We start from the raw sequence: 23,983 nt of genomic DNA on the forward strand, positions 1-23,983 counted from the left end.
ACATCGGCAGCAGTGCCGGCAGTGACCTCCTTCACCTTCGACAGGCAGCACCTGCTCTAATCAGAACCTGGGATTTGGAGGAAGGGGTGATATCTCATACAACTAGTGTGGGCTTTAGCTTCCCGTAGAATTGTGGATGTGCAGATAAGGACTGACACACTACACTCGGCTCTGACCCCACACATGCTGTGTACCCAGGTTAGTAGTATTGGACTCTATGCAGACTATGTGATCTTGTGCAGAGCTGAGTTGTCTTGGTTTTCTCCTCAACTAATTTCTCAAATACTTCATTGAATAACAATTTAAAGGGGCCTAGCAGGTGCCAGGCAGAGTAATGAGCTTGGGGCTGGAGAGGAGTAAGAGCCAGTTCCTGTTCTCAAGCAACTCACTCAGTGGGGCAAACGACACACACTCCACAAGAGCTTGCACTCACCCTCAGGAGATCACATTTAAAATCAAGAAAGCCCAGTAAAGGCATGTGGTATGGTTTAGACCCGTGTCCTACCCAAACCTCATGTCGAATTGTAGTCCCCAGTGTTGGAGGTGGGGCCTGGTGGGAGATAACTGGATCATGGGGGTGGTTTAACACCATCTCCCTTGGTGCTGTTCTCAGGATAGTGAGTTCTCATGAGAGCTGGTGATTTAAAAGTGTATAGTAAGGCCAGGCACAGTGGCTCACGCCTGTAATCCCAACACTTTGGGAGGCCGAGGCAGATGGATCACTTGAGGTCAGGAGTTCAAGACCAGCCTGGCCAACATGGTAAAACCCCATCTCTACTAAAAAAAATAAAAAATACAAAATACAAAAACTAGCTGGGAGTGGTGGCAGGTGCCTGTAGTCCCAGCTACTTGGGAGGTTGAGTCAGGAGAATCACTTGAACTCAGAAGGTATAGGTTGCAATGAGCCAAGACTGCATCACTGCATTACAGCCTTGGTGACAGAGCGACACTCCGTCTCAAAAAAAAAAAAAAAAAAAAAAAACTGTGTAGTACATTCCCCCTTACTCTCTCTTGCTCTTGCTCCTGCTCCTGTCGTATGAGACAACTGCTCCCCTTTCATCTTTCACAATGATGGTAAGCTTCCTGAAGCCTCCCCAGAAGCTGAGCAGATGCCAGCATCATGCTCCCTCCACAGCCTGCAAAACTGTGAGCCAATTAAACTTTTCTTTATAAATTATCCAGTCCCAGGTATTTCTATAGCAATGTGAGAACAGACTAATGCAACATGCCTGCCTGACTGCCCAAATTCTAAATGTCTGTTTCTGTCTGCCCCACAAGTTCCAACACATTCCTTTTCAGCTAAGACACAGAAACAGGAGCTAAAACGTAATCCATTATACCATTAGTACCAAAATCGGGTGCAGAGCTTCTGGTCTGTCCAGAAAGTGAGTCTGGGAGAAGGGAGCAGATAACACCATACAGGAGGAGGCGGCATGAGTATTGTGAGGCTCAACCATGGCCCCTGGGTGCCTAGTCCCTAGCACTAGTGCCTAGTGCTCAAGTGCCTCCATGAGACTCCAGCGGCATTTTTAATCAATGTATGATCTGATGCTCCAAAAGTCTGAGGCTACTTAATTGCAGCACTGTGACCTAGGTGTCTGGACCACCAAGAAGTAAGTACCCAAGAATCCCTGATCCATTAAGGGGGATGAGCCTCCACACTTGGGGAGCCTTCCATCCCAGATAGGGACCCCAGGATGCTAGAAAGAGCATACTGATTTAGCCACTTTGCTTTTCTTTGCCATCCTACTTTGCTACAGTTTCCAATAAACTTCAGTACCTAGCAGTAAGTTGGACCTAAAGAAGAATTTAGAAACGTAAGTGGAATTCACAGAGGCAGAATTGCACTGCTGAGAGGGACACCTGCAAGTGAGTCAGGTTAGATTGCTCCCAGACATACGCTATTCCCCTGTCACCACCTAAATGTCATCACTGAAATGAAACACACTCATGAAATCATAGATTTATATCTTTGCCATTTATTTTTTAAAATCTTATTCAAAATATTAAATAATAGTTTCAGATATGAAAAAAATTACTGCAATAAAATGGTTCGGGGTATTTCCATTGTGCTTCCCTTTCTTATTAGGAAAGTACACTCTCCACCCGAGAGACGGGATGGACGGCCTTCTTCCAGCTCTACATAAAGCGCAAGCCCACTGGCTCACCCGGGCCCTGCTTAACATATCTTAGGGCTATGTTTTCTAAAAAGCTGTAGTAACACTTGTAAGTTAACCATGGTTCAAATCACATATTTACATATTGATCAATTCTTTATGATAGAAAGACAAACATAAATGAAATATAGTAAATAATTTCCAGTTGCCATAAAAAAGAAAAGAAAGCAAGTGTGGGGGAAAAAAGGTCATTGTACACAAATATCCTTTATGTATACAAACAATTTCATTCAGGTATAATTTTAACTTGAAAGACCTAGATACAGTATTATTTGATAATGGCCCCTAAGATTTATTCAAATTTACTGTAAAATAATAAATGAAGTAAACAAATCTGATATAACTTTAAACTCTGCCCATTGCTTGAAACCTTGGAGGAACCCATGCTACAATCAATTGCTAACTAAAAGCAATTGTACATGTATTTAACATTTTACCAGTTTCTACTTCTAAATATAGTAATCCCAACCAAAAAAATAGTAGTATCTCTGTAACATTTTATCTATGTCCACTGCAAGCTGCAGAGTCCCTGTTGCCAAGACTTCTTGACACATTTAATGTTTTACCTAAAATTGTGGTCAGATTGAGCAATATCGTTATCCTAAATTATGTTTAAATTATCTAAAAATATCCAAAGCAGTTTTCTTGGAAGAAAAAAAAATACTACTCAAATCCAAAGCATTATCACACATGTCCTTGTACATTACAGTTTGGGAACACAAAAAAATGTGTGGATAAAAAATAGTATTCGAATGGCAGAGAATGAATGTGAGTCAGCAGTAACAGATATGTTAGAACTTAGTTACAAGTTTGGGATCTTTTGAAAGTAGCATCACTAATCCTTCCAGAAGAAGCATAATAAATCTAAAACAATAAAAACTAACAGTGTAAATATAAGATAATGCTTAACTCACATTTTGGACACCTGATTAAACTCAGCTCTAAAAGTACAGATAAAAAATTATATACTCGTTTGTGACATTTAATTTCCAAAGCACCAAGGCAAAAGAGAGACCCACCTCTCATTTAAGTACCAATTGCCTATGGCAAACATCTGCACAATAGCATATAAAAAGTCAAGCAAATAAAATTACATAATAAGCAAATTCAAATCACATTACTTTAAAAAATATAATCATTGGTAATCTTCAAAGAAGGCATTGCCTCATTAACATTCTGATCTAGGCGATGGTATTCCACTGTTTTGGAACAAAGGCCATCACGCCATTTCCTGCTTTGAACCAGAAGAAAAATCTGGAAAACAAAAGTAATTAAATAGGCAAAAGAGAAAACAGAGAATATGGTAAACATTTTTACAACAAGTGAAATATCTCTCTTCTAGGTTTCTAAATATAAAACACAAAATATCAACAACAAAAAAAGCTATTTTAGGCCGAGGCAGGCAAATCACTTGAGCCCAGGAGTTCGAGACGGGCCTGGGCAACATGGTGAAACCCCATCCCTAGAAAAAATATAAAACTATCCAGGCATGGAGGCGCTTGCCTATAGTCCCAGCTACTCAGGAGGCTAAGGTGGGAGGATCTCTTAAGCCCAGGAGGCAGAGATCACAGTAAGCCGTGACAGCACCACAGCACTCCAGCCTGGGTGACAAAGCAAGACCCTGTCTCAAAAAAATAAATAAATAAAAGCTATTTTGCTTTCCATCTTGTAAACAAGGCTAAACAGTGCTTCTCGAATTTCAATATACATAGGAAGAGCCCAGGAATCTACTTGTTTAACAAGACCCTTAGATGTTCATAATAGAGATGGCCAAACACTAAACAGTGGGATATAATATCAGCAGCACTCAAGGTTCTGTCTACCCATAAACACTTACAAAGCTAGCAATATATCACTAAATACAAACAACCAGAACAGTTGGTTGGTTTGCTTTTTTGTGAACTATTATTAGATTCACCGATTCTCAAAGCTGGAAGGCATTTTGAAATTATCAGGTCCAGTTTCACTATTTGTCAGGTAAGGAAATCAGGGCCCCGAAGGGGAAGGTGGCTTTCAGGGTTACAAAGCAAGTTACAATAAAGTCAAGAACTGAAACTTCCTGACCAGTAAGTATTAAAAAAGGAATTGTGTATTTAATCTCCCTTTAAGTATTTTAAAAGGCTTAACTATTCAGCTCTAGGACTGTACAGTGCCAACATGTACCCTCACACTCAATGTGAATGTATCCTGTCCTAAAGATATCTCTATGCCTCATGTAATCCAGCAAACTGGTAATAGCACAGAAATGTTCATCACAATATTATTTCTGAACCAAAAATTGTAAACCATGAATCCATTATGTTTTTAGCCAGGCACAGTGGCTCACGCCTATAATCCCAACTACTTGGGAGGCTGAAGTGGGAGGATTATTTGAGGCCAGGAGTTCACCAGCGTGAACAACATAGCAAGATCCTGTCTCAAAAAAAAAAAAAAAATGTTTTTAAAGAATATTAAGGATATGGAAAATGCTCATGATTGGTCAGGTAAAATTCAAGACATAAAACTCTATGAGATAGGCAGGGTGCGGTGGCTCACGCCCATAATCCCAACACTTTGGGAGGCTGAAGTGGGTAGATCCCTTGAGGCCAGGAGTTCGAGACCAGCCTGGCCAACACGGCAAAATCCCGTCTCTACTGAAAATACAAAAATTAGCCAGGCGTAGTGGCCCGCGCCTATAGTCCCAGTTACTCAAGAGGCTGAGGCATGAAAATTGCTTGAACCTGGGTGAACCTGGGAGGTGGAGGCTGCAGTGAGCCAAGATCGCACCACTGTACTCCAGCCTGGGAGACAAAGTAAGACTCTGTCTCCAAAAAAAAAAAAAAAAACAAACAAAACTGTGAGATAATATTCATTAAAAATTATAACATACACCTATATGTATAAATTATGTGCACATTTATAGACCAGAAATACACCAAAATGTTAATAATGCTGAAAAGTAGTTTAAATTTTCTTTTCTAAACTCTTCTGTATTCTCAATTCCCTAAAATAAACATGTAACACTTTATAACCAGAAAAAAAATTAAAAGATCATTAAGTTCAATATTAATAAATTAAAAGACAAGTATTAACACTTTCTCCACAAGTATTCCTACTGAAGTAATGATGCCAAATTAAGACATAAACCCTTAAAAAAAAAAATCACTGGGCTTTGGTATTGCTCATTAAGAAATAGGACTATTTCTTTTTTTAGAAGTACATACATTCAAGCATTCTGTCTGCAATGTGTTAAAATACACAACAGATTTACATGCTGATTAGACAGCTCAATACTTTACTATGAATTTAAACTTCACTGAAAAAAAGGAAAGAGGGCTGGGCATGGTGGTTCATGTCTATAATCCCAACACTTTGGGAGGCCAAGGTGGGAGGACTGCTTGAGTCTGGGAGTTCAAGACCAGCCTGGGCAACATAGCGAGACCTCGTCTCTACAAATAATAGTAATTTTTAAAAATTTAATTTAATAATTTTTAAAAATTAGTCGGGTGTGGTAGTGTGCATCTGTAGTCCCACCTACTTGAGAGGCTGAGGCAAGAGAATTACTTAAGCCTAGCAGGTGGAGACTCCAGTGAGCTGTGATTGTGCCACTGTACTCCAGCTTGGGTGACAGAGTGAAACCCACTACACATTTTTTTGCAAAAAAAAAAAAAGAACCATGAATCATCAAAAGCATTATGACTGAAATAAAGGGCTAAAAAAATCCCAAACTTACCTTTCTTTTGTTGTGATATGTAATGTAAACAATAGCAATGCAAAAAGCAAAAATAATAAGATGAAAAAAGAAATGGCTGTCTTCCTCTTCTATATTTGAGGATGGCATCTTAAAAGATTTCACTGACTGTTCAATTTCCATGTAACCCCTGTTTTCTTCCAAGGTGTCATCAGACTCGTCGTCATCCCTGGGGCCCGTGGTCCAGTCATAATCTGGTTCTCCATAATCGCCATTGTCTAGAGTGTCTTTGGCTGTGGATGGAGAACTGTTCAGCATGAGAAGATCCTCCTCCTCCATACTAGGATCTTCATTGTTATCAGCTTCCTCTTGAGACAGGGGAGTAGGTGAGGGATGAGGGGCCACAGATGCTCCTCCACTTTTCTCGGTACTCGTTGTGGGAGGGAGGGTGGTACTGATTTGGGAAATAGAAGGTTTGGTTTGGTTTTCATGTGTTAAAGCATTCACATTTGGGGTAGAAATAGCTGAGTTGAGTACAGTTGGGCTCGGTGAATCAGTCCGTGATACAACTGAAACAAAGAATATTAAACTGAAATCTCCAACTTTATCTCCACCAAGCTAAAAGCACATTTACCCAAATTTTACACTAAGCATTTCTCTCTGCTAAATTCCTATAACTTTCTCGAAAACTAGTTATTAAGTCTCAATAGCCAGCAATCAGTTACATTTCTTCTTAGTCAGTTATTCTTCAGATAACTGCTTTGCTAGATACTAACAACTTAAGCAGCATAAAAGACCTACTGCATTATACAGCCTGCCACCAAAAGAAAAGAAAAAGGTCTGACTTTAGGTCACGGTGGCAAAGTCCACATACATCACCCATCCCCTCTGTTTTCATTTCATAAAGAGTGTGGACTTAGGCTGGGCATGGTGGCTCAAGCCTGTAATCTCAGCACTTTGGGAGGCCGAGACGGGCAGATCACGAGGTCAGGAGATCGAGACCATCCTGGCTAACACGGTGAAACCCCATCTCTACTAAAAAATACAAAAAACTAGCCGGGCGAGGTGGCGGGCGCCTGTAGTCCCAGCTACTCAGGAGGCTGAGGCAGGAGAATGGCGTAAACTCGGGAGGCGGAGCTTACAGTGAGCTGAGATCCAGCCACTGCACTCCAGCCCGGGCGACAGAGCGAGACTCCGTCTCAAAAAAAAAAAAAAAAAGAGTGTGGACTTCAGTTATCTTGCCCAGACTCTACCTGATCCCTAGAACAGTACAGTAAGTGGCTGATTCTCACTCAAGTAGGTCCAAGAAAAGATATGGAGTTTGGACCTAAATACTTTCAACACAATATAACAAATTCAGAGGAAGCTAAAAGCAAGCTGTAGACAGTAATTCTAAGTGATACTTTAACTAGAGGACTGCCTCTCCTAAATTAAAAAAAAAAAAAAGAAGGATCCTTACAAAGAAGAAAAAACTTCTAAAGGAGAAGCATCCGAAACTGGATGCTTCTCCTTTAAGTATTTTAAAAGGCTTAACTATTCAGCTCTGGGACTGTTCGGTGCCAACATGTACCCTCACACTCAATGTGATGTATCTTGTCCTATAGATGTCTCTCGTGCCTCATGTAATCCAGCAAACTGGTAACAGCACAGAAATGTTCATCACAATATTATTTCTGAACCAAAAATTGTAAACCATGAATCCATTATGTTTTTAGCCAGGCACAGTGGCTCACGCCTATAATCCCTGAGAGCTAAGGGACAACTAGACTATTTTAAAGATGGGGGAAGACATGTAGGTATGGGAAATGTCACCAAATACACACACATTCTTATTTCCCTGTGCTGCTACCTACTCAGCATAGTTTACTAAAGGCAAAATTATTTACGTAAGAAGAATTCTTATTATTCTTCTATCAAGAAGAGTCAACAGAGGAAGATTCAACAGAGGAATCCCTGCCTCTAATTTATAATCTAAGGTAATATCTGTTGAAGAACTTCAAGGATCTCTACTACACTAAAAAAAAAAAAAAGAAAAAACAAAGAAAAAAACCTCTGTCGTGAGATCTAAACATATTCAGACTATATATATATTTGTTTGTTTGTTTATTTGTTTTGAGACAGAGTCTTGCTCTGTCGCCCAGGCTGGAGTGCAGCGGCCCAAACTCGGCTCGCTGCAAGCTCCGCCTCCCGGGTTCACGCCATTCTCCTGTCTCAGCCTCCCGAGTAGCTGGGACTACACACGCCCGACACCACTCCCGGCTAATTTTTTGTATTTTTTGTGGAGATGGGGTTTCACAGTGTTGGCCAGGCTGGTCTCGATCTCCTGACCTCGTGATCCGCCCGCCTCGGCCTCCCAAAGTGCTGGGATTACAAGCGTGAGCCACCGTGCTCGGCCTCAGACAATATTTTAAAGTCTATCACATTAAACTAAAATATTTTATAGGGGTGGCCAGGCGCGGTGGCTCAAGCCTGTAATCCCAGCACTTTGGGAGGCCGAGACGGGCGGATCACGAGGTCAGGAGATCGAGACCATCCTGGCTAACAAGGTGAAACCCCGTCTCTACTCAAAAATACAAAAAAAAACTAGCCGGGCGAGGTGGCGGGCGCCTGTAGTCTCAGCTACTGGGGAGGCTGAGGCAGGAGAATGGCGTGAACCCGGGAGGCGGAGCTTGCAGTGAGCCAAGATCCGGCCACTGCACTCCAGCCTGGGCAACAGAGCGAGACTCCGTCTCAAAAAAAAAAAAAAAAAAAAAAATATATATATATATATATATATATATATTTTATAGGGGTAAGATTAAACCAAGTCATTCTAGTGCTTTCACAAACATGTGCATTCACACAAGTTAACAATCCAACAGACAACCCTTTCTTCATGTGAATACACTCTGGTTTGTGCATCACAGTTGACATCTATTTTGTGTAGGAAAAAAAAAGAAATAGCTGGTGTCAATTGTAATGAACAGAGGATCTCAGAAAAATAATGTAGTAAGTTAGTAAACAACAAAAAAAAAAAAAAAAAAAAAAAAACAGGCCAGGTGCGGTGGCTCACGCCTGTAATCCCAGCACTTTAGGAGATCGAGGTGGGCAGATCACGAGGTCAGGAGATCGAGACCATTCCTGGCTAACATGGTGAAATCCCGTCTCTACTTAAAAAAACATTAGGGCCGGGCGCGGTGGCTCAAGCCTGTAATCCCAGCACTTTGGGAGGCCGAGACGGGCGGATCATGAGGTCAGGAGATCGAGACCATCCTGGCTAATACGGTGAAACCCCGTCTCTACTAAAAAATACAAAAAACTAGCCGGGCGACGAGGCGGGCGCCTGTAGTCCCAGCTACTCGGGAGGCTGAGACAGGAGAATGGCATAAACCCGGGAGGCGGAGCTTGCAGTGAGCTGAGAGCCAGCCACTGCACTCCAGCCTGGGCGGCAGAGCAAGACTCCATCTCAAAAAAAAAACAAAAACAAAAACAAAAAAAAAAAACATTAGGAGGGCGTGGTGGCGGGCGCCTGTAGTCCCAGCTACTCCAGAGGTTGAGGCAGGAGAATGGCGTGAACCCGGGAGGTGGAGCTTGCAGTGAGCCCAGACAGCGCCACTGCACTCCAGCCTGGGCAACAAAGCAAAACTCCGTCTCAAAAAAACAAAACAAAACAAACAAACAAACAAACAATAAATTAGTAAAACTCTTTCCCCTCCCCCCCCTTTTTTTTTTTTGACAGGGTCTCACTTTGTTGCCCAGGCTGAAATACAGCAGCACAAACATAGCTCACTGTAGCCTCGACCTCCTGGGTTCAAGCCCCCATGTAGCTGGGACCACAGGCACATGCCACCCTGCCCAGCTTTTTTTATTTTTCATATATTTGTCCAATGTCACATGCAATTTTTTTCTTTTCTTTTTTTTTGAGACAGCATCTCGCCATGTTGCCCAGGCTGATCTCGAATTCCAGGGCTCAAGAAATCCTCCCCCCTTGGCCTCCCAAAGTGCTGAGATTACAGTAAAACTCTTAAAACATTTTCAATAATTGAGTTCCTTGAAATTTTTTACTGAAGAAAAGAGAAATAAACAGGACCTACAACTGAGTACATTACTCAGAAAACTACTAACAGGAATTTCTGAAAATAATTTTTGCATTTATCACTTCAACTTAGTTATAATTCAGGAATTTATAAATTATTGTTTTCTGATACATTTAATTTTCCTGCCAAAGTACAAAAAACATGTTTTAAAATAAAATTTAAAATTGAAATAACTGAGAGCCAACTAACTAAACTTTTAAAAGAACAGTTTTGCTATGGGTGAGCACCTTTAAAGGACACATGCTGCTAGGGGAGGAATGATTATAAAGAAATTTCCACCACGCAGTACAGAATTCACAGTCATCAGCAAATCCCTTCTTTCACCCTTCACTTTCTTGTTATTACTGAAACCTGACTCTCCCTTAAGGACACATTTTCCCTTCAGCCTGTTTAAGTAATAGCTGTTTTTTCTCCCACATCCTTGTACCACTGAGTCTCGAGGAGGCACAGCTCTCCTCCTCATTGCCCTTTTCAGACCATTCTCCCATTCTCCTCCCTAAATGCCTCCAGCTTTGATTCTCTTATCTTAAGCTATCATCCACTAACTTACTTTCATCCACCAACTCCAAGGTCATGCCCCCTAATTCTTAATGATCTTTTTAGCTCCTGGCTCTAGAGTTCACTCTATCTAAGAAAAGTCTCCTGCCTTGATTTCAAAATCTTTGACCTCCTCTCTTCTCATGACCTAGCCCTCCTCTTTACCTCAGCCACTCACTCCCAGAGTCATTATCTATTATCACAACTCTTCCATAATCTCAATTTCTTGAATTCTACTTGCTGACATGACCTCCTATCCTTCCAGTTCATTCCCTGGTATTCTCAATCCATCAACACCTCCAACCCTCTAATCCTCTTCATTCCTTTACGGTCACCACCAAACCTTGCCCAATACACTCTCTTATCTCTTTATTCAGATTCAATTCTGTGTCAGCTATTATAATTGCTTTATAATCACTCTCTTACATCCATCGTCAATTCCCTTCCCCTTTGTCCACTTGGACCCATTCACTTGGTGAGACTATACTCATCCCTATTTATTAATAAATCAAGCTCTCTGACTACTCACATCTGCACCCAGCAGCTGAACATGGCTGGAAAAAATATACAACCATGCTACTGTTTTCATTTCATTTTAAATTCAACACCAAAGATTCAGGTATACATTTAAAGTTGTTGGCAATTAAAATTGTTGGCAATTATATTTTCCTAGTCCACTTACCCTTCCACTCTCTTAGGACACCAATCACATTTTCCTCTATCCACAAACTTCAAATGTCTTCTCTGTTACCCTCATTTTCAACTGATGACATCACTTCCTAACTTTTCTGAGAAAAATTAAAAGAACTTTCAAGAACTACCAGAATTCTAGACTCATAAATCCAACCACCTACTTGACATCGCCTCTTGGATGTCTGACATTGACATTAATATGTTCAAAATGAATTCTGGCTGGCTTTCAGGAAGACAAACACACTCTTCCTTATTTCTCCCACTAATAACAACTAAAAGCTCTAGACATTGTGTATAAAATAACACAAGAACACTCTGAAAGTTGGAAAGAACTGGGTAGAACTGTCAGAGACCTCAGGATATGTGAAACAACATGGTGGTGACTTCCTTGGGTTTTTCTTTTTACCTCATATATCCCAGGTTAAAGACAAAAAATAAAATGGCAGACTTCATCCCTAACATATCCACAGTGCATTAAATATAAATAACCTAAATACATCAGTTAAAAAACAGAGATTGGCACTCAACTATATGATATCCACAGAAAGTTTATTTTATTCTTTTTTTGAGACAGGGTCTCACTTTGTCACCCAGGCTGAAGTGCAGTGGCACAAACACATTTATAGCAGCTTTATTCTTAACAGCCAAAAACTGGAAACAATCAGGCATCCTTCAACAGATAAACAAAGTGTAGTCTATCTATACCATAGAATATTACTCAGCAATGTAAAGGAACAAACGACCAGGACCCGTGGCTCACACCTGTAATCCGGGCACTTTGGGAGGCTGAGGCGGGTGGATCACAAGGTCAGGAGTTCGAGACTAGCCTGGCCAACATGGTGAAACTTCGTGTCTACTAAAAATACAAAAATTGGCCGGGTGTGGTGGTGTGCACCTATAATCCCAGCTACTCAGGAGGCTGAGACAGGAGAACTGCTTGAACCCAGGAGGCGGAGGTTGCAGTAAGCCGAGATAGCACTACTGCACTCCAGCCTGGGCGACAGAGCGAGACTCTGTGTCAAGTAATAATAATAACAATAAAAATTTTTTAAATTAAATTAAAATTTAAAAAGGAACAAACTATTGACACATGCAACAACCTGGGTGGATCTTCAGAGAATTATGCTGAGTGAAAAGAGTCAATCCCAAAAGTTACATACTGTATGATTCCATTTATGTAAGATTCTCAAAATTACCAACTTATACAAATGGATAATTTGTGGTTGCCAGGAGTTCAGGAGGGGTGAGGTAGGAGGGAAGTGGGGTGGCTTTGTAAGGGCAATCTGAGATACCCTTATGGTGATGGTAATGCCCCGTATTTTGACTGTACCAATGTTAATATCCTGGTCATGATACTGCACTATTGTTTTGAAAGATGTTACTATTAAGAAAACTGGGTAGGGGATATGCAGGATCTCTATACTATTTCTTACAACTGCAAGTGAATCTATAATTATCTCAAAATAAAAAGTTTAAATAAATTCCTATGACCCACTCAAAAAACAAACAAAAAAAAAACTTGTTCTACCTAGTCTTCATCTCGATTAATGGCAACTATATCTAGTTACTAACACTAAAAACCTTGGAGTTGTCATTTTTTTAACATCCCACATCCAATCTGTTATTCTAACAAATGCAGCATTTAAGGGCTTTTCACCCTCCACTGCTCCTGCCTGGTCCAAGTAACCATTATCTCACATGGATTATTACAATAACCTCCTAATTAATCTGCCTGCTTCCACCCTAACCTCTACTGTCTATACTCAACACAGCAGCCAGAGTCATTCTGTAAAAACCAGATGTTACTCCTGTACTTAAGACCCTCCAGGGCCATCCATTTCTCTCAAAAGGGAAAGTTTTTATAACAGCCTTCAAGATCCTACATGATCTGGCCCCCATTACCTCACTCTCATTATCTTACTAATCTCCCTAACAGTTCTATCCCCATTACCTACTTAATAGACAGCAGGCACTCAATATTTATTAAATATGCTCTTGATTCAACTTTCACCACAAATCCCACACCACATCCCACATAGTATCTATGCACCTACTGCACTCCCTCAAGAAGCCATCCCATGGTTCCCAGCAAAACGCCACTCATTCTTCTAAGGATACCTCCAATATCACCCTATTCATTGTTTAACTCCAATACCTAGCACCAAGTAGGAGCAGAATATGTATTAGTCAAGCAGTAAAATCTTGAAAGTAATACACAAATACAGCACAAGAAAAAACAAATAATTGATCTGAAACATGTAACACAAAGGCTATCAAATTCCTCAAACTCCTCTCCATCAGAGAAGTTGATTAAGTTGATTAAGTCAGATATAAAGAGTATTCAGAACAAAGGTACAACTCTGACTTTATGGATTTAACTGCTGACTCTCTACGAGCATATAAATAAGACTTCTAAATCTTCCCTTTCCTAATTGATATTACCTCTCTAGTTGAAGTTTGACATTTTAAAAATAAAGCTTAGGCTGGACATGGTGGCTCACACCTGTAACCCCAGCACTCTGGGAGGCCGAGGCAGGCGGATGGCTTAAGCTCAGGAGTTCAAGACCAGCCTGGCCAACACGGCAAAACCCCATCTCTACAAAAATACAAAAATTAGCTGGGCACGGTGGCAGGCACCTGTGGTCCCAGCTATTCAGGGGGCTGAAGTGGGAGGACTGCTTGAGCCCAGGAATCAGAGGTTGCAGTGGGCCAAGTTTGTGCCACTGCACTCCAGCCTCGGCGACAGAGCAAAACCATGTCTCAAACAAACAAAAAAGGCCGGGCACGGTGGCTCAGGCCTGTAATTCCAGCACTATGGGAGGCCAAAGCGGGCAGATCACGAGGTCAGGAGATGGAGACCATCCTGGCTAACACGATGAAACCCCGTCTCTACTAAAAATACAAAACTAGCCAGGTGTGGCATACACCTGTAGTCCCAGCTACTCAGGAGGCTGAGGCAGCAGAATCACTGGAACCCGGGAGGTGGAGGTTGCAATGAGCCGAGATCGTGCCACTGCACTCCAGCCTGGCAACAGACTCAAAAAAAAACACCTTTCTAAATTTCATTCTCCCCTTCCACTGGTCCCTTTTTAAAAACTGCCCTAAAATAAAACTATATCAGCATGTATTAAACTGAAGAATGTAGAGGACCCCGAGAACTCATTCACACACTGGTTTGAGAAACAATGCCTTAAAAATGAAATGCATTATACATTAAGTTTAGGTGATCATCTGGGGACAATATAATGGCAAATGGAGAGAAGCAGGCATTTTTGAAATGGCATGACCAAGAGTTAATCACCCAGTGATCTGAACTGCTTATGTTAATTTTTCAGACTTTATCAAAACAAAAACATAAAACAAAAATTCTTACAGACTGACAAGCATATAACCAAGCATTGACATTTTTTAAAACCTAATATGGAACAAATTTAAATAAATCTAATGTGGTTTACAATCTACCTTTGTAAAGTCACTTGAAATTTGGAACTCAACACATTCTAGACTAATTTTCTTACTATAGGAATGACTACTTTGAAATTATAAGGTATATTTACAAAAAATACTTATATCCCAAGCTACACTAGTGCACTGGAGCTGCTCGCTTATTAAAACCATGTATGTTTGTTTTCATTTAGGTTCTTTTCAGGACAGAATCATTTGAATTTATGACATTTTAAACTGGTATATGTAAAGACTTAATTTAAAGGATAAAGATTCTCTAAAATGACTCAGTATAGTTAGAACAATATTTATAGGTCTCTAACAAATAAAAGTAAAGACTAAAGGACACTTAACACTCCACATTCTGCCTCACTGCTTGCCCAATTTTCAACCACCTCTTAGGGGAAAAAAGCTGTTTCTGAAACTACAGTTGCCAGATATATATCCCTTAAGCATTCCAGCAGGAAATATAAATGTCTGTATTTTATTTTTCTTAGATGATTAAATGGCCAAAACAAGCTACTTAAGTTCTTTAGGAATGGAAACATCTGCATCAACCAGGGAAATCCTCATTACAGTTCACTAATGATGAAAGGGCCTTGGGAAATGGGCAGCAGTCCTTCCTCAGAGACTGCAAAGACTTCTGAGAGGGCGTCCAGTTAGCAACACTGAAATGTTGCTGAGGAAACATAAGTATGTACCCACAGTACTGTAGCAGACGAATGTAGGGCTGGACAGGTCCTGTTGGCAAGAAAGAAAACACTATACCAGGTCATACTGTTTTGCAGCTGAAAATTCAGCTTTTTTTTTTTTTTTTTTTTTGAGACGGAGTCTCGCTCTGTCACCCAGGCTGGAGTGCAGTGGCCAGATCTCAGCTCACTGCAAGCTCCGCCTCCCAGGTTCACGCCATTCTCCTGCCTCAGCCTCCCGAGTAGCTGGGACTACAGGCGCCGCCACCTCGCCCGGCTAGTTTTTTGTATTTTTAGTAGAGACGGGGTTTCACTGTGTTAGCCAGGATGGTTACGATCTCCTGACCTCGTGATCCGCCCGTCTCGGCCTCCCAAAGTGCTGGGATTACAGGCTTGAGCCACCGCGCCCGGCCAAAATTCAGCTTTTAGGGAGAAACGCAGGATTGTGTCTTGGCCTGAAAGAAAAATGGAACTACTAAACAAAATACCGTTTAATCCTTACAAGTTCTTATTAGTGGATTTTTCCCACCAAGTATGAGGCACTGGTTTACAGATTTCCTAATTTCTCAATAAAAACCTTCAATCTCTTGATTTCACCATGCAACATTTGCAAGAAATGAAATCTTTTATCTATCAAATCCTACAGATCCATTAAAATGAGGCAGGGTTATCCTGGTTAACTCAGAACACAGGGAAGAGGAATCATGATCTCCCTTGTCCCCAAACTCCTCTCCGCCTCCCAAGCCTTCAGAGGCCCAACGCCCCAGTACTCTGAATCTTTATCAAACACCAGAACCTCCCAGGCCTCAAATATGCACCCGTACCCGAAGACAGCTCTTTCCCTTTCACGTTCCCTCTCGGAAATATTCCATTGGTTCAGTCCAGTCACTGGATTACTGCCCCTGCCCGCCTCGGTCTTTACCACTGACCTCTCCCATTCTGGAAAACCCCCACCTTTCCTTGGTCCTGCAAGATTCCTGAGTGCCCCAATCTCAGGACCCTTTCCAGACACCACACCCCCAGCCCCGGCCGTCTCCTCAGCCCCTGTCGCTACTCTCTCTTCTAGAGTCTCCTAACTTTCCGATCCAAGAAATTTTGGAGACCCCACCACCGCCATTCCTTGTGGCAGCCCATTCTTCAACAATCTCTAGGCGCCAACACCACTCCTCCCTTCCCGCCCATCTACACATCCTGCTCCCTGCTCCCAGGGTCCCTGCATCTCTCAGGGACCCCACTGCTCAGGCCCCTTGGAGACCCTACCACCTTGGACCCCTTCAGACACCATACTCTCCTTTCTCAGGCCCGCAGAGACCCTGCCCCAACCAGACACCGCCGTCTGCTCCTGACACTCGGAAGCGCCCTTTCCCTGGCCCGGCCTGTCTCCTGGCCTGCCCCCGAGCCCTCCCAGCCTTGCTAAGCCCGCACGGCCGCCGCGCCCCCTTTACCACTGGATAGAGCAGCGGACACAAGCAGGAGCGCCAAGACCAGCGGCCGCGCCAACCCCGCAAGGGCTTGGATGGCCGACCCGGGCAGCAGTTTCGCTTGTTCTGGCCCCCTCATCCTCTTCAGGACGACAGCGGCCATAACGGACTCGGCTGGGAGCCTGCGCTGTTGCTAGGCTCTACGCCATGACGTCAGACGCCGCGGCCCTCGGCACTTACGTCCCAGCGTGGTGTCGTCGAAGCCTGGAGACGTGCTCTGGAAACCGGAATAAAAAGGAAGGATTTCAGGGAGGAGGGAGTTGCAGCTAGGCGAGTGTGGGGGTTGTCACACGCTTGGCTGCGGGTTAAAGGTAGAATGTAACATGCTGAAGAGGGCCAAACCGAGCCCCTCCCTGCCGCCTGCAAGATTGGGTACTATACAGCCAAAAAAAGCGTTTTCGCCATTTTAAAAAGGAAAATCAAGCTGTAGAATAGACTGATCACGAAAGCGAAGTAACTGCTCTTCCTCTCTCAAAGGCGAAAGAAACACAAATATTAAGTAGTCCTATTTGGGTGATGGGATTATAAGTAATTTTTAAAATTCTTTCCCCACAGTCATTTATTTTTTTCAACAAAAGATTTAGCACCTCTCCCTATTTAAGATACAGCAGTGAACAAAACGAACCCCCAGCCTTGGTAGCGTTTATTTTCTTGTGAGGGCGACTGTGGTGTAAAATACACACTATGCAAGATGATAAAGATATTATGGACCGGCCCGAGTGCAGTGGCTCACAGCATTTTGGGAGGCCGAGGCAGGCGGATCACCTGAGGTCAGGAATTCGAGACCAGCCTGGCCAACATGCAGAAACGCCGTCTCTATTAAAAATACAAAAATTAGCCAGGCATGGTGGCGCGTGTCTGTAATCGCAGCTACTGAGGAGGCTGAGGTAGGAGAATCGCTGTAACTCGGGAGATGGAGGCTGCAGTGAGCCGAGATGCCACTGCACTCTAGCCTGGGCCACAGAGAGACAGACTGTCTCAAAAAAAAAAAAAAAAAATTGTGGCGGAAAGGTAGGTAGCTAGGAAGTAGGGGTGAGGGGCTGGCTGCCATTGAAAGTAATTTCGATTTCCTAAAATAAGCTTCTCTTTTTAAATTTTGTTACTTCAAATCCCCAGTATATAAAAATGCAAACTTAGAAACTTCCAAGAAGTTCACCTGGGGCCCTGGCACCATACTTTGCTCTGTGTGTACGTTCTGTGAATGTCTCCTTAATAAACAGATACAGGCTTCAATTCATAGAAGTTCCATTTGATCAATTTCAGGAAAATCAATGTGACGTTAAGCAAGACATTTATTGTACCCACAGCTTCACCACTCTGGTCTCTATGACTCCCTGCGAAGATTGCTGTTATCCCACAGAGACACAGCTGAGCTGCCTCTCTAAAGGGCCTGTGTTCTACTCCTGAATCTGGTTTCCCCTAAGCTTTTATCTCACCCTGGTGACAGCTCAGAAACACACAAACTCTGTGTGAAGAAAACTAAGAAGTCATTCATCTGCACATTTCCCGAAATCCCCCAGAAGCCCACATAGACTGAATGGTGTCCTTATTGGAAACTCTCCACCTCAGCCAAGGTGCAAAGTCCTCCCAGTCCCCCCAGGAGCTTCCCTTCTTTGAGCTGTACTCAAGTTGTCTGTAAAACCACTCAGTTCAACAAATGAGCTTCTCAATCTTAGTTTCTGCTTGTTGACTTTAAAGTTCATCTATAATAAACACACTGCAGTCCTCTTCCCTGACTCATTGTCCACTTTGTCCATTTGTGTCCTCATACCAGGTTGTCTCAGTTCTCTTAACTGGTGAGATATTATGAACTCAAGGCATTTTGCACAATGATATTCCAACATGCTGCATGCCACAGGCAGACAATAAGTAACTAGTGAGGGAAATATTCCCTCATACTCAAGAGAACCCTTTATACATTTTTAAATATTTTAGGGCCAGGTATGGTGGCTTGTGCCTGTAATCTCAAGTACTCAGGAGGCTGAGACGGGAGGATCACTGGAGCCCAGGAGTTCAAGGCTACAGTGAGCTATGATGATGCCACTGCACTTCAGCCTGGGTGACAGAGTAAAACTCTGTCTCTAAAAGTAAAATATTTTAATACAGTACCTGGCCAGGCACAGTGGCTCACGCCTGCAATCCCAATACTCTGGGAGGCCGAGGCGGGCGGATCACGAGGTCAGGAGATCAAGACCATCCTGGCTAACATGGTGAAACCCTGTATCTACTAAAGATACAAAAAATTAGCCAGGCGTGGTGGCGGGTGCCTGTAGTCCCAGCTACTCAGGAGGCTGAGGCAGGAGGATGGCGTGAACCTGGGAGGCGGAGGTTGCAGTGAGCCAAGATCACGCCACTGCACTCCAGCCTGGGCAACAGAGCAAGACTCCATCTCAAAAAAAAAAAACTGTACCTGACATCTGACTAGATGTACCCAGCAACCACTATGTGCCATAATCTCTGGACAAATTCTATGAACATTCACTTACAAATAGTTGCAAGTCCCTGAAGACAGTATGACAAATACTGAGGCCCATGGTTTTTCGGTGATCAGTTGCATAAAATGCTAAAAATAGACGGTTCCTGTTCTGAATGTCACTTTCAAACATAGAAAAAAAAGGAATTCTGCTGAAAAATCATGAATGGAAAAAAATGTTCGTATTTGTTGAAGCTGGATCATGCATAGAGTTCATTACTATTCTTTGTGTTTGAAATTTCCACAATTGGCCAGGTGCGGTGGCTCACACCTGTAATCCCAGTACTTTGGGAGCCCAAGGCAGGCGGATCACCTGAGGTCAGGAGTTCGAGACCAGCCTGACCAACATGGAGAAACCCCGTCTCTACTAAAAATACAAAATTAGCCAGGTGTGGTGGCACATGCCTGTAATCCCAGCTACTCGGGAGGCTGAGGCAGGAGAATTGCTTGAACCCAGGAGGTGGAGCTTGCGGTGAGCCAACATTGCACACCATTGCACTCCAGCCTGGGCAACAAGAGCGAAACTCTGTCTCAAAAAAAAAAAAAAAAAGCCGGGCGCGGTGGCTCAAGCCTGTAATCCCAGCACTTTGGGAGGCCGAGACAGGCGGATCACGAGGTCAGGAGATCGAGACCATCCTGGCTAACATGGTGAAACCCCGTCTCTACTTAAAAAATACAAAAATCTAGCCGGGCGAGGTGGCGGGCACCTGTAGTCCCAGCTACTCCGGAGGCTGAGGCAGGAGAATGGCGGGAACCCGGGAGGCGGAGCTTGCAGTGAGCTGAGATCCGGCCACTGCACTCCAGCTCCAGCGATAGAGCGAGACTCCGTCTCAAAAAAAAAAAAAAAAATTCCACAATCAAGTTATTAAAAATATAGAAATATATGGGAGAATTCCAAAATCACCCCTTCCCATAACCCACATGGAGGGACCTACAAATATGAAAGCATATTACCAGTGATTAGGTTACTTTACCTGGCAGTGAACTTGAAGAAAGAGGGATTACCCTTGGTGGGCTAACCTAATCAGGTGAGTCCTTTAAAGGTTTGGGGCTCTTCTGGAGGAGACTGGAAGTGTGAGAGGGATTTCACATGAGGGAGTTTTTCTGTTTCTGGCTTTGGCGATGTAGGGGACCACGTGGCAAGGAATGCTGGTGTCCTCTAAGCACTGAGAGTGCCTCTGCCAACAAAGAAATAGGGACTTCTATCCTACAACTGAATATAACTGAATTCCACCACAACGCTGTAAGCCTGGAAGAGGACACCAAGCCCCTAGATAAAATGAGAAGACAGACTAGTCGACACCCTAATTTCAGCATTGTGAGAACCTAAGCAGAGCCCAGGTAGGCATGCATACCTGCTAGCTTTGACCCGCAGAACTGTAAAATAAATGAGTGTTGTTTTAAGCAGCTAAATTTATGGTAATCTGTTATACAGCAAGTGAAAACGAATAATATATAATACATACACAGAGCATGGAGACAGAAAACAAATCTAAATAAATGCTCTGTTTATTTATATTAATAAAGACAACAGAAGGAGGATGAGGTTTCAATATTTTATTCAAGTTTTTTTAAGTGATGTTAATTACAGCATTTGAAGGGGAGGATCTAATTCCACACAAAATGGAAGACTCTAAAATGTACCCATTAAACTGCTAAAAAACAAATTGAGTGGTGAGAATACAACAGAAGTCCAATTTAGATTCTGAGTGTTGTCACCATGTGATTACGATCACACAGACACTTCCAAGCTTATAGCTGGAGCTCCTGGAAGCTATTTCATACTCTGGTGCAAGGGCAAAAAAAACACAACACAAGAAGGAATAAGTCCTGAATTATTGGCTTCATCACATCTACCTTCTCCACCCCAAAATGGCACAAAAGAAACAGTGACCACATCCTGCAGACCTTTTGGTGTAAAAGAGGTGATGATGAACTGGGGTGGGAACAGGTTATGAAGATCTGTCCAAAAAAGTCCCATTCCGGTGAGTTTGTACACACCATCAAGCAGCAAGCCTCTCATCAATTAGGGTTAGGAAACCAAGGTTCGATTCTCAGGAAATCACAATTTCATTCATTTACTCAATATGAATTTACAAAGTGCCTACATACTATCAGCTTCCACTTGCAGCCATTTTAGATAAAAAAGAAACCTGGCATCTCAAAGGGGCCACCAAGCTCCCCCCGAGTCTACCACTGAAAGGACCTTTTCTGGAAATGGGTTTCTTCTGTACCTCTGGAAGGGTAACATCTTAAAGCTGAATCATCTTTAACCTGGAGAGCTAACATATTTAGCAATACTTGCATCCCAGACATACAACATTAAGATACACTAAATTCTGAAGGTAGCTATGCTGCAAAATAGTTTAAAATTAAACAATTGTACAGTATTCATTTATGCTTGAAATTCCAGTCCTAGACCAAGCTTGTGGCCACCAGCATTGACGTTCTTGCCATCCAGAAGAGCTGACAGTGTCAGTTTGATACCTGCAGGGAGAAAAATGAGGGAGAAGAAAGGAGGAGGAATGGAGGAAAGAAATGACAGAAAGATTAACAACAAATTCAGAACCTGTTCCAGATATTATCAGCAGGGTCCAAACTACATGGCCCTTCAATCCTTGTTACTTAGCACTATCTGACCAACAGGTATCTTAGAGTGGACTTATAAAACAACTAATTATCCCACCGCCCAGAGAGCCTACCCAAATCTACTTCTGGAACCCCACTTTCCTTTTTCCTCTCACTGTTCCCCTGGTACAATTAGTCTCTAGTACTGGTAGCATACAGTAAGCTTCTTTGGCAATCATCCCTTTAAATGAAACCTCAATCCTGAATCCAACCTAAGGTCTTACATGTTCATATTCAGTGTACACACATGGGTAGTGTGCATGCACATCCACAGATGCACACAACAAACTGACCTTCCCTGGAATAACCTGATACGGGAAGTAGCTGGTAATCTTAGATTTCCAGGGCTCAAAGGTGGTTATATGCTAGAACTATAATACACCATGGACTGGCCTAGCCAACTGTGCAGAGGAAACCTGCAAACCACTTTTCCTATTTCTTTGTCTTTTTACAGTGGGACTGATTTATGTTAGTTTTGAGAATCTGCCAGAAATAAGTATCAAGCATTATGTACACATTGGAAAAAAGGATGGAAGAAAATAGCAAAGAATATATGTTAGCCTCAGCCTTTTTCCTCCTGCTTGCCACATCTCATATTCTCCAAATGTTTTATAATGACCCCGTACTCCTTTATAAACATTTAATTATACTTTATATATACCCACTGTATTATATAAACATTTTATAAGCAATGACATAAATCAGCAAACCAGCACCACAATTTTTTTTAAGACAAAGAACCGATTTCACACACAAGCAACACATACCTGGCTTTAGAGTCTGAGTGTATCCTAAACCTATCAGGCTGGAGTTGTTCACTTTAGCCTAGTCAAGGAAACGACAAAACAGAGAAAACATTAAGTATAATACTTTGCACTTCCATCTCCAAAATTAATAAGAGCTTTTTGGTCAACCAACCTTTGACTTCAGAATCAAATTTTTTTATGACCATCTTGTTCATGAGATTCATTAAATTCAATACAAAATATATCAATTTTAGGTGCATACTTTCCTGTTCAAATGGTGTTCTGAGATCTGACACCCCTCATAAGAACAAAGCAGAGAGAAGGAAGGCCTCTTAGGGGCCCGTGTCCTTTTGCTCATATAAATAATGAGGCTCCTTTTCTCTTGTTTTTAAGTGCCTGTTAAGGGAGCCAAATTCGGTTCTAGTTTAGGAGACTTAAAATGGGCTGTCCATAAATTACGGAAATCAGTACAGACACCATTCTGCAACATGAGATTCCCTCATTCCACCCCAAAGAGATACAACCTCCAGTGCCCTGTGACAAGAGAAATGAGCCCATTAGGATTTACTGCAAAAACTGGGAAGTAGTTCGAGGGCCTGTGAGCAATGCCGGAGAGTCTGCAAGATGCCAACTGACTATTGATTTCTTAATATGCAATGCAGGAGCTGAAAAGGAGAATGAAAAGTGAGGTGGGGGGAAATTATCAATTAGAACCCTAGATTTCAGAGTGCCCCTTTTAACAGTCTGCATTATAGAACAGGAACTGGTATTAATGGAAGAGGTTCAACAGTAAGCCAATCTGGCTCAAATTTCTTTCCTGCTGTGTTCCTTTGGGCAAGTTACTCACCTTTCTAAGCTTCTAGTTCCTCATTTGTAAAAACAGAGATGATTGGGTGGGGGCCATGGCTCATGCCTGTAATCCCAGCATTTTGGGAGGCCGAGTCAGGCAGATCACCTGAGGTCAGGAGTTCGAGACCAGCCTGACCAACATGGTGAAACCCCATCTATACTAAAAATACAAAAACTAGCCAGGTGTGGTGGTAGGTCCCAGCTACATGGGAGGCTGAGGCAGAAGAATCACTTGAACCTGGGGGACAGAGGTTGCACAGTGAGCTGAGATCGTGCCACTTGCACTCCAGCCTGGGCAACAGAGGAAGACTCTGTCTCAAAAAAAAAAAAAAAAAAAAAAAAAAAAAAACAGAGATGATTGGCCAGGGATGGTGGCTCATGCCTGTAATCCCAACAACATTTGGGAGGTTGAGGTGGGAGGACAGCTTGAGCCCAGGAGTTTGAGACCAGTCCAGGCAACAGAGCGAGACACTGTCTCTACTAAAAAAAATTTTTTTTTTTTTTTTTTTTTTTTTGAGAC

General features: G+C 42.5%; 2 protein-coding genes across 4 annotated transcripts in view; both read right to left on the reverse strand.

The window, feature by feature from the left end:
• Positions 1 to 1,956: 1,956 nt before the first annotated feature.
• C3H5orf15 (chromosome 3 C5orf15 homolog) lies at positions 1,957 to 17,071 on the reverse strand. Its single transcript, XM_010359957.2, has 3 exons — positions 16,732 to 17,071; positions 5,890 to 6,416; positions 1,957 to 3,431 (listed from the first exon to the last, which is right to left on the reverse strand). The coding sequence occupies exons 1-3, from the start codon at positions 16,868 to 16,870 to the stop codon at positions 3,300 to 3,302; spliced, it is 798 nt and encodes a 265-aa protein (XP_010358259.1). The 5' UTR covers positions 16,871 to 17,071; the 3' UTR covers positions 1,957 to 3,299.
• Positions 17,072 to 20,782: 3,711 nt separating this feature from the next.
• The window catches only part of VDAC1 (voltage dependent anion channel 1), a 34,932-nt gene continuing 31,731 nt past the window's right edge, over positions 20,783 to 23,983 (reverse strand). For all 3 annotated transcript variants that reach the window (XM_010359956.2, XM_010359953.2, XM_010359954.2), the window contains exons 8-9: positions 22,636 to 22,693; positions 20,783 to 21,727 (exon numbers count right to left, since the gene is read on the reverse strand). In XM_010359956.2, the coding sequence (XP_010358258.1) occupies positions 21,636 to 21,727; positions 22,636 to 22,693 (150 nt within the window). In that variant the 3' untranslated portion in view covers positions 20,783 to 21,635. The remainder of the gene's footprint in view (positions 21,728 to 22,635; positions 22,694 to 23,983) is intronic.

Source organism: Rhinopithecus roxellana, chromosome 3 (genome assembly GCF_007565055.1).
Source record: "Rhinopithecus roxellana isolate Shanxi Qingling chromosome 3, ASM756505v1, whole genome shotgun sequence".
NCBI classification, from domain to species: Eukaryota; Metazoa; Chordata; class Mammalia; order Primates; family Cercopithecidae; genus Rhinopithecus; species Rhinopithecus roxellana.

Excerpts from the sequence above, each read along its gene's own strand:
- C3H5orf15 (XM_010359957.2), bottom strand. The coding sequence starts at position 16,870 with ATGGCCGCTGTCGTCCTGAAGAGGATGAGGGGGCCAGAACAAGCGAAA. Across the intron at positions 6,417-16,731 it reads GTCCGCTGCTCTATCCAGTG|TTGTATCACGGACTGATTCA; the intron begins GTAAAGGGGGCG and ends TCTTTGTTTCAG. Across the intron at positions 3,432-5,889 it reads CATATCACAACAAAAGAAAG|ATTTTTCTTCTGGTTCAAAG; the intron begins GTAAGTTTGGGA and ends TTTGTTTTCCAG.